At 32.8% G+C, this 10,758-nt stretch overlaps 1 protein-coding gene across 1 annotated transcript; it reads left to right on the top strand.

Annotated features, from left to right (window-relative positions):
- Positions 1-5,298: 5,298 nt before the first annotated feature.
- Positions 5,299-9,073, top strand: LOC148273440 (twist-related protein 2-like). The gene has a single exon (XM_088238706.1). It carries the CDS (start codon positions 5,655-5,657, stop codon positions 6,177-6,179), a length of 525 nt encoding a protein of 174 aa, XP_088094832.1. The 5' UTR covers positions 5,299-5,654; the 3' UTR covers positions 6,180-9,073.
- Positions 9,074-10,758: the final 1,685 nt, after the last annotated feature.

The raw sequence follows: 10,758 nt of genomic DNA, 5'->3' as shown, positions 1-10,758 counted from the left end.
GCCCAGGAAGCCGAGAACCTGATGCATAGAAACCAATATGTCCCCTACGGTCTACTCGCGTCAGAGTGTTTCCATACTTTCTCGGGTGTCCCGCAAGCCTCTAACCTGGGTCCATTGTTGTTCTCGATTTTCATCAATAATATTAAAAATGTAATTTTGAACTCGCGTTTTCTGTTGTTTGTGGATGACTTAAAACTATTTTAGAGGTGACAACTTCTGATGATTTCTCTAAGCGGATATATCTAATATATCTTATACAAACTAAGGTTTAATGTTTCCAAGCGTTCGGTCACGTCCTGCACTAGGGCCCAAAAAACTCTATTTTTTGCTACAAAATGAATTACCAGAATCTGATACGAACATCGAATGTTAAGGATCTGGGCGTTAGATTTGTGAGCACCCTGACATTTCATGAACACATAGAGACAATCAGTGGTAATTGGTAATGCATTGAAGATGATAGGATTTGTTCTGCGTACTGCCAGGGTTATCAAAAATACCAGCGTACTGATAACTCTTTACAACTTTTTGGTGCTAAGTAGACTCGAGAGCGACTCGATAATTTAAGGGTCACATGAACTGAAGTACTCTCTTATGATGGAGAAAATCCAAAAGAAGTTTCTGAGAAATCTCTACATGAGAGAGTGCGGGTATTATCCTTGGCTCTTCCTGTCCGAGTTCCTCTAGGATATGCATGGCTGCAACAGTTTAGAGACTAGAAGGAATGTGTATTTGACTACACATTTTTATCGATTGATGCACGGTATGGTCGATAATTCTGAGATTATGGTGAGCATTGGTTTGTATGTTTCTGATAATTACCTAAGACAGCGTCAGCACGGATTGTTTCATATCCCGATCTACAGGACCAACCTGCCGATGGTTATGCCTGTTGGAAGGGCTACCGCTATGCTGAACAACAACGCTCTGGATGTTGATCTGTTCCATATATCCGAAGGGGTTTTCCGGAGCAGGATTCTCCTACTACTTTGACAAGAGTCTCTTTCATGTATTTTTTTTCTTTTTATGATATGTACGTCTTGAATTTTAATTTGTTTTGCATATGTTATTTTAAAATAAATTAATTGAATCAAAAAATATTGAAAAATCCCTTGTAAAGTAGGCAAACGTGGTTAAGGCTCTCAGGAGGAATCCGAAGCACATGGCCAAGACAACTGTTTCGCCCCCGCTTGATGACAGTTGTCACCGGAGTTTGCTGCGCCCGTTCTCTTATTATTTTATTCCTTACAAAGTCAAACCACCGCACATCCTAAACTCTTCTGAGACACCTATTCTCAAAACTCAGAATTTTGCTGCTATGGGCCCAGTGAGGTGCCACGATTCGCATCCGTAGAGGAGAATAGGTGGCATTTGGTTTTCACTGAGTAAATATCCGATCTCCAGAAAGCCTTCATACTGTTGAATGTGGTGTCTGCTATTCCTAGCCGCACTCCTTGTTATTTTTAGAAGCTGCCATTTTCCGTAACATATACTCCCAGGTATTTGAAACTCTTGACCTTTTCGATGACCGAGATCTGAAACCGGTCCGTATTTAATAAAATAATAAGCGCGAAAACCAATGTGTTTTTTATAGTAAAAAAATGTGTTTAATTCCAACAAAAATATCAATTATAACTACTTTGAATTCAAATAAATAAAATAATGACAAATTCACAGTTATAAAAAAACGTTTTATAAGTGCATAAATTTTCTTGAAAGTATAATATTTTGTACCACTTTTTCCTGATTCATTTTATAATAAAGTTTTAGTTGCATTTTTTTAACATAATAGGTAAATAAAAAAATTAAAATTCTACTTATTGGTAGCATAAAAAATATTTTTAAATTTGTAATTTTGAACTCCCGCAAAAACGGTCATTGCACTGGCCACGCCCCTAATACGTCACGATTCATGTTCATTTTTAACTTTGTTCCAAACCGTTTAATTTTTTTATAGAACATTTTCACGAATCTTGGCGTCACAGTTATCAATGCCAAACATGTCGCGTTTTTCTTGTGACATTTTTTTTTATAATTTATTTTTCAAAGTTATATATGAAAACATTTCTCCACAATATCCATAATGATTTTGAAAATATATTTGAATATTCTAAATTCATTTCACATATTTTTATCGGTATTCGTAGTTTGTGATATTTCCTTATTAACTCCCTTCCAATTTATACATTATATATATAAATTTGAAGGGAAATATTTTATATATACTATTTATATAAAATGATTCATTGTAATGTTGATTCTGCATTTTGTTTAGAGAATGTACCCCTGAACGTCCCCAGTCGGCGATTGAGATTATACACTACATTTTATCTTTCAACCTTCAATAATAATATGACTCACTTTAATGCATTATCACGTATGTGAAAATTATGTAGAAAGTAATGACGATATTTATATCTTTAACGACACATTCAATAATTATAGGAGAATTGTATTGCAATGTATTAAATCAAATAGTCGCTTACGTTAGTTGGGTAAAATATTTGTAATAAATAAACTGTTAGTACAATTTAGTTTGATAACTTTCATAATAGAATTTTAATAAGCTAGTCAATTTTAAAAAGAAATTATACATATAAACTTTATTTTACTTTTTTACGCATGTTGTGTTCACATGAACAATCTCGAAACATATTATATTGTGATTATTCTACCAATGTTGTGTATATAGTTTATTGTTTGTGAACCATAATAAATAAAATAAAATAACATATTATTATTTATATCACTACAGAGATGGGTAGAATTTTTGTTTCAAGATTATGGATATTCGAGCGTTTACAGGGCTTATGACCTGTCATAGGTTGGGTTCAAGTGGCCACTTTTATGTAGAGTTCTACAACATTCCCCATTCCGCTTATTAGCGAATATCCATATCGGTGACATTTTTTTTTGGTTTTAGTATATATGTCATGAAACAGGGAAAGCTTTCGCTAGCGCGTTTGGAGCGCCATCTATGTATTTGATATTGAGGTTAAGTATTAAAGCAAATTACTTTATTTAGTTATTTATCCCAAGGGGGAGTAGGTATAGTATAAATAATAATATACCTACTCCCCCTTGGGATAAAACCCAGAATTGTGTGTGTATAAATATGTAAATATATATACACATACCAAAAATAATATTGTGTAAAATAACATATTTTGTATGCCGTAGACAATTGTAAAATAGTATTTTGTTCAGTGCGTATTTGAGATTACTTAACTAAATTGCACCAAAAGCAAATGAGAGTGATGATGCGTCGTCCCCACACTTTTCCATCTGAGACATTGTCCCAATTCATGAAGAATTGAACAAAAAAATATTTTTTTAAAGAGACACATTTCTGGTCATGCGGCTACAAGAGGACATCACAACAGAATGCTCGTACGAGGTTTTCCTGTAATTTGAATGATTTAATTTCAAAAACACTTACGACGTTTGCTCATAGGAATTTATCTTTTGTGGCCCCAAGAGTGTTCAATGTACTGGATGAACATTTTAAGTTCTCCAATACGAAAGCCATTTTCAGAAGTGTACAAGTCTGGATTTTGTCTACGTGAAGAGACCATTGCAGGGGACTGCTGCGTGATATTGCATAAATTTACCCACCTGTTCTCTAAATCATTTGAATAAATCCGTAGCACGTGACAACAAAATAAATTATTTTAATTAAATTACAAATTTAAAACTAACTAAACTAACTAACCATCACGCCATTTCTCCGGAGGGGTAGGCAGAGAGGATAGAACGCCACACCACTCTGTCCTGGCACACTTCCTTTGCTTCCTTCACATTCATACATCTTCTCATGCACGCACGTCGATTATTCCGACTTTTCACATGACCACTTTCAAGAATTTGTTGTACTTGATCATGCCATGTCTTTCTCGGCCTTCCTCGACTTCTACAACCAGACACATTCGCATCATAAATCTTTTTAGCCGTTCTTTCATCACAAATTTAAAAGCTTCAATTAAATTAACTTAACAATAGAATCACCATGTAAAGCGCCCTTGAGGTATTTTATTACGAAAATGGCGCTATATAAGTTATCCACAATAAATAAATGTACTATATATTAAGCGTGTTGTCCAGGTGCCCTCTGAAATATATGTATGTTTATGTAATAATATTTCATTTTAATTTTTGCTATTATTTAATTATGTACGTGCTTCCACTTTCCATTATGTTGTATCCCAACTCAACACAAGGCCCTCGGTCTAATAGAGTTTAGGATACGTTATTTATTTATTTTTATTTGGGAAAAAATCAACAGTTTTTACATATATTGAAAAACAGAAAATAAGAATATATATAAGCGAAAATTGTGAAAACAGTCAATGTAAATTTTCCACAGTGGTGTAAGCTATTGATTAAGTACATTATCGGTATCAAAATAAAAGCAATTTAACAATTAAGAAATTTTAGGCACTTAGAAGTTGCAAATAAAATAAAAATACATATGTTTATATACAGTATTAAAAATAAAGTAAATGTAAATAAGATACATTTGAATTTAAAGAATAAGAAAATAAAAAAGTTATATAAAAATAATGTAAAAGGTACAAAATATAATAATGAACATAGAGTGAAGTGATATTTCGGAAGAAACTTAAAACCCACTTGTTTTCTAAATCATTTGAATAAATTCTTAGCATGTGGTGGAAAAGTAATATGAAAAAGTACATTATTTTTCTTAAATTAAAAAGTTCAAATTAAATTTATATCTTTATATAATCACTTTGTAAAGCGCCCTTGAGGTATTATATTACGAAACTGGCGCTGTATAAGTTATCCATAATTATTATTATTATTATACGAGTACATACATAATTAATGAGATCGATAACTAAACGGGTGTACTGTCTATAAGGAATCTTCTATATTTCATATAGGAGATATGAGAAATGTCTGCGTGACCGGAGAAAACAGTATTATAATAATGACATGCTCCAAAGAAAATGTAATTTTTCCTTGAGTTAGTCCTAGGTATTGGCAAATTAAATGTAGTATGGAGTCTTGTTCTGTTGGGTATAAGATATCCTAATGAACTTGTAAGTAAAGGGCAGTCTACGACGTTGTTTACTAGTTTAAACAGGAATATTTGATCTGGAATATTTATGTATTTGAAAAATATACAAATATATTTGAAAGCGTCACATCGCGCATCGGTAAAACCCCTAATACGAGCGGGCGTGTTTTTCCGCAACGCGATCTGTGATGACTCCGGTGCCTGACCGCCTGACTGGTGTAGCATCCTGTGAGCGCTCGGTGAAGCAGTGAGCAGTGAGCAGTGAACGAGTGAACTGAGTGAACGAGTGAGCCGCCGCGCCGTCAGTCGGGAGATAGCTATTCGCCACTCGCCACAGTCGCCACTCGCCACCGGTGTGTCGGTTGTCGATCCCTAATGCGCGCTGCGTCGGTAGTTGTGCCGCGTACTTTCATAGGAAAACCATTAGCGTTTTTACATTCGGCATCTAATTCTGTATTGACAGTTGAAAAGTTCCTCGAAATACATCGCTAATGCAGTCATCCTTCAATTCAAAGTAAAATACATTATACATTTCACACGCAGTTAAAAAAACGTTTCCAGTGTTTTAAAAGTTTTCTCGTAAAAGCGCGCGCATTCGTATTTTGAAATCATAAGTATGAAATACTCGGATTTGACCGGAACCCTGAAAAGTGAGCCTATCGACGATTACGGAGACGAGGAGTGCCACTACCCCGCGGAGGAGCGTTCGCCCTACCCTCAGCCTCTGTACAGGCCCTACACGCCCTCGCCCGAGGCCCGCAGGCGGCGGCGCTACTACGCGGAGCCCCCGGAGCCCGGGCCGCGCGGCGCCAAGGGCCGCCGCAAGGCCTCGCAGAGCTACGAGGACATCCAGACGCAGCGCGTCATGGCCAACGTCCGCGAGCGCCAGCGCACGCAGAGCCTCAACGAGGCCTTCTCCAACCTGCGGAAGATCATTCCCACGTTGCCGAGCGACAAGCTGTCCAAAATACAAACGCTGAAGCTGGCCTCGCGCTACATCGAGTTCCTGTACCGCGTGCTGTCTAGCCCCCAGGAAGCCGGCGGGCCGCAGGGCTCCTACATGGCCCGCGAGAAGCTGAGCTACGCCTTCTCCGTGTGGAGGATGGAAGGAGATTGGACCACGGGGCAGGACCAGCCGTAGAAACTTTTCCTTAGTATGTATTTCGCATTATATACCAATGAGCCATTGTGATCTTATCTTATAAAATTGTTGATGAAAAAGTACAAATGATTCCTTTATTATTTAAAATTTAGGCATAAATATTGCGTTGAAGCACTAGCGTCACAGTCACAGTGTGGCGTCCAAGTGTTTATAGAGAGGTATATTAAAACATATCATTGTAGGTACCCAAATATCAACTTTATATTAAAAAATATCATCGTTTTTAATAAATGAATTAACTTTCATTGCTGATGTTCAAGCCAAAGAATAACCAAAACGATTTTTTTCTTAGTATAATTTGTTCATTTTAAACGCTTCTTATTTTGTAGATTTATATTGAATATACTATTTTTATTTTCGAATAGGTAGTTTTAATGTGTAGTTTATAACTGAAAGTAGTAGATATATTTATCATAGTTCATAAATGTTTATATACTATACATATTATATTGTGATTACTTGGTGTTGATTAAACAAATTTATCCTTTATCTACTGTTCTCAGTTTCTGATCTCAAAAGAAGTTAAATTAGGTAAGGCACGCATAAATTTGAAGTCACAGCTAAAACTACAAAATTATATAGCTACGTATTTAAGCATAACTCACATGTCATTTTATCAATGTTGTTACACATTTTTCAATAATTACCAACTGCTTCAAAATACATTTATTAATATTATATAAAATATATTCTGCAGTGCGATAGCGTGAATAATGTTGTGTGGCGTCGCGTCGCCGCGCCGTCGGCGTCGTAGTGCGGAATTATAAGGAATAATAATATTAGAACTTGCGATTTAAATTAGCTGTTTTCTTTGTTGTTATTGTTTCATGGCATTAGTTTATATGTATAATCTAATAAAACATTTTATAACGAAGTTTTTAATCGGTAAAATTATTATTGAATCCTTACGAAAAAATCACTTTACGATAATCCACTGTAATCTCACATAAAATTCACTTATTGCAGATTCAAGGGTTTATTATGGAAAAGTTTAAGTTTTCTTTCGCGGTTTCTATATACCTACATGCATCTTAAAATGTTTCTGTAACCAAAGAAAATTCCAAATTATAGCGATAGTAAAAGGTATATATTATACGTAAAAGGTTATACATTTTAATTACAAGTACACTACGAATAAAAAACTTTAGCCATAATTTGTTATGAACATTGTTAGTAAAAGAGAAGGAAAGATTTACCCGTAAAAACGAACTAATTAGGTGGGAAAGATAGCAGGAAACGGAAAGTAATAAAAATATATTAATTTAATATACCTAACAGGACGAGATATTTATATGAAAACCACTTTTTTTAAACAATCTTATCAGCTAAATATGTATGGTAAAAATAACCTAACTTCGACTTATTTCTAGGTGGTATTATGACAAAATAAATTTCACAAACTGAGCGTAATATTGTTTTCCATTTTATCTCAAACTTAATATTTCCGCTTAAATTTTAACATTCCGGTCTGACGGATTTGAAAATGAAATCGTAGCAATGTATCTTCTTCAAATAAATCAAGTGTCAAGAGTAAACGATACTGTGCACAAGGCTATTTATTAAATTCTGGGAAAAGCAAGCAAAAAACAACCGTCGAAGTACCTACTCAAAGCTTCGTAACTAAAAGTTTAAAGTGTTTTGCTTTGCGAATATGATTTGCATTTCTACCAAGTAATATTTCCTGCATATATATATATATGGCATCAGTCTACAAATGTTATAATTATTTTTACTTTAACATTGATGTGATAAATTCATGATGTTTTTTTCAATATTTAGGTACATACAGTCACATATAAACTAAATTGAATAATTTTATACGTGTATTTTGATGTTTTGAAGTTAATTGTTAATGTACATGTCTTTTTAAAATTATAGTAACGCGGATAGTATTGTCAGAAAGGTAAATTGGCGCAACAACGTATTAAACCCTAAATAGGTTATTATGCAACAAAACACGATTTTAAACTAAAGAATGTTTTTAAACTAGATTAGATTAAGAAGCACATATTTTGTGACGCTTTTAGTCCTGTGTTAAAATCATGTTTCTTCAAACCAAAAACATTGAATCCAAAAAACTCTATTATTTCATCAAACAACTTCCCTAATAATGGAAATCTACCATTTTACCGAAAACTACGGAGTTATATATTTTATAGAAATACAGATTATTTCATTCAGAGATTACATCAATGTGCCTTTGACAATTCTATTGTGATAGTTTTTGCGCCAAAAAGATTTTTCCGCAATTAAATCAATTTAATATGTATTTTGCATTCCTTAAAATGCTTACTTACAACAGCTTTAAATTATTTGGAATGTAAGAAAAATGTGTGTATTTTAAAAATAATATTGTTTTCTGTATAAGTTTTATTTTTTATGTTTAAAAAAATGCACAACTGATATTTTACTATGCGATTTGATATGTTTTTTCATTTAACCAAAGACATGAGAATTTTTTAAAAGATTATCTATAATCTTATAATCTCATATCAATTATTATATTTAATTAAACTATATTAACTTTTAATTAAATTCGTACTCGCTGTTCTCTACAGTAAAAAATCTTTTGCAGTAGAAAATCACAATGATAATGTTCCATGAATAAAAATATTTTTGTATTTTTAACTTTGACAATATTTTGCTTTAAAACAATTTGTATCAAATGTATCATTTTCTTTTTAGATGGCATTGTTTGCAGTCTATTAAAATAATGTTTTTTTTTTTTTAAAGAGCGGCGAAATGAATTTATTATCTATGTATTTCTTATATTGTTTACTTTATAATCTTTTTCATACATGGTTGGTGAAGAAATGTGTTGTTAAATATTGTTGAGATTATAAACCTGATTACTCAATAAAATATATTTTCAATTATTGTATCTTTTAATTTATCTTTAAAACTATCCCTGAAATCGTTTTAATGAAGGAAATCTTGATAATGTGAGGAGCAACGGATCAAAATATATGAACCACACTCCAGAGTAATAACGCGCTACATCTATAGAGCCGCCTATACTAAAATTATTCTTGGATTGTTAATCACGAAATTAGCTTTAGTTTACAGCAAAACTATGGGCCGTAGGTACTCAGGGCAAAAATCGCAAGCGTAGTGACGAAACCGTCCGTTACAAGATTGCTGCTAAACCAACATTTTACAACGCTTTTGTTCTATGCAGAAGAGCGAAATGGCAGCTCTATACTGATGTTTCAAGCAAAAATGCAGTATCTGGCAAAAAATAAAAACTGTGTGTTTTAAATGCTATTTTATAAATAATTGTAATCCTTCTAAACCACTAACTCTGATATATGCAACTTTTTTTAAAAACTGTTTTGATAAATATATCATATGATAAAAAATAACAAAACCGCAATTTCATCGAAACCTTTTAAAGGTCGGTTAAGGCCTTCTTGCTTGGAACGACAGTATAGCTGTAAGGCGTCATTACTCTGAGAACCAAACCAAGTACCTACATTGAACTAGGTTTTAGGGGAAATTCCTTAAAGCTAATAGAAAACTATATAAAGGGAAGAAAGGCAATGACAAAGAATCGTAATTATATGAGTGATAAAATACCTTTGACTATAGGGGTCCCTCAGGGGTCAATATTAGGCCCCCTATTGTATTTATTGTATATTGATAACCTTAGACATTCAAATGTTTCAGGGAGGTATTTTGTATATGCAGATGATACTCTATTGATATATAGTGGTGATAATAAAACCCAACTGCAAAACAACATTAATGAGGATCTGAATAAATTTATGTACTGGTTAGATAATAACTCATTAACAATAAAAACAAAACGATACAAAACCGTAAATCAAACTTAACCTAATAATTAAAGATGAACAAATTAAACAAACAGAAAGTGGATGAAAAATTAGCGTGGACAAAACATATCAAAGCAGTTATAAAAAAACTAGGTCCAATTATTGGAATAATGAGAAGAACAGAAGTCTTTGATAAAAGTACAAAATTAATGATATACAATGCTTTTATACTTCCACATTTTGTAAATGGATTAATAATATGGTCGCAATGTAGTAAACAGATGCAATAATCAATACGAAGAACAATGAATAAAGCACTTAAAGTAACATTTAATTTTAACAAAAATACAAGAACCACAGATTTATACAGAATAACAAAAATGCTCAATCTAGAGGAATTTATCTACACAGAAATAATAAAAATGATATTTAAGATAAAAAAGAATAAAATAAAGACAAATATTAAATTTAATTTTAACAACAACATACATAAAATAAATACAAGAGTATTAAATAATTTGACTTGCGAACAACCTAGGACCAACAGAAAAAGAAATAGTTTTTTGTGTACAGCAATAAATTTTTACAATTCACTTTCTAATGATCTAAAAAATATACAAAACATAAACGTACTAAAAAAACACTTAAATAAAACAGTTCTTACAGCCCGTGTGACGAGTGGTATGTGATATTATTTTATCGACTTTTTATTTAAACTATTGTGTTATTATATATAACATCCCCTCATACCAGGTCAAGTTTTGCTGATTGGAAATATTTCATAC

The sequence above is a fragment of the Micrasema longulum genome, unplaced genomic scaffold (genome assembly GCF_059751315.1).
Source record: "Micrasema longulum isolate JH-2025_06_02 unplaced genomic scaffold, ASM5975131v1 h1tg001954l, whole genome shotgun sequence".
NCBI lineage: Eukaryota > Metazoa > Arthropoda > Insecta > Trichoptera > Brachycentridae > Micrasema > Micrasema longulum.
The sequence above is the reverse complement of the archived record's forward strand: the minus strand, read 5'-3'. Positions and strand labels throughout refer to the sequence as shown.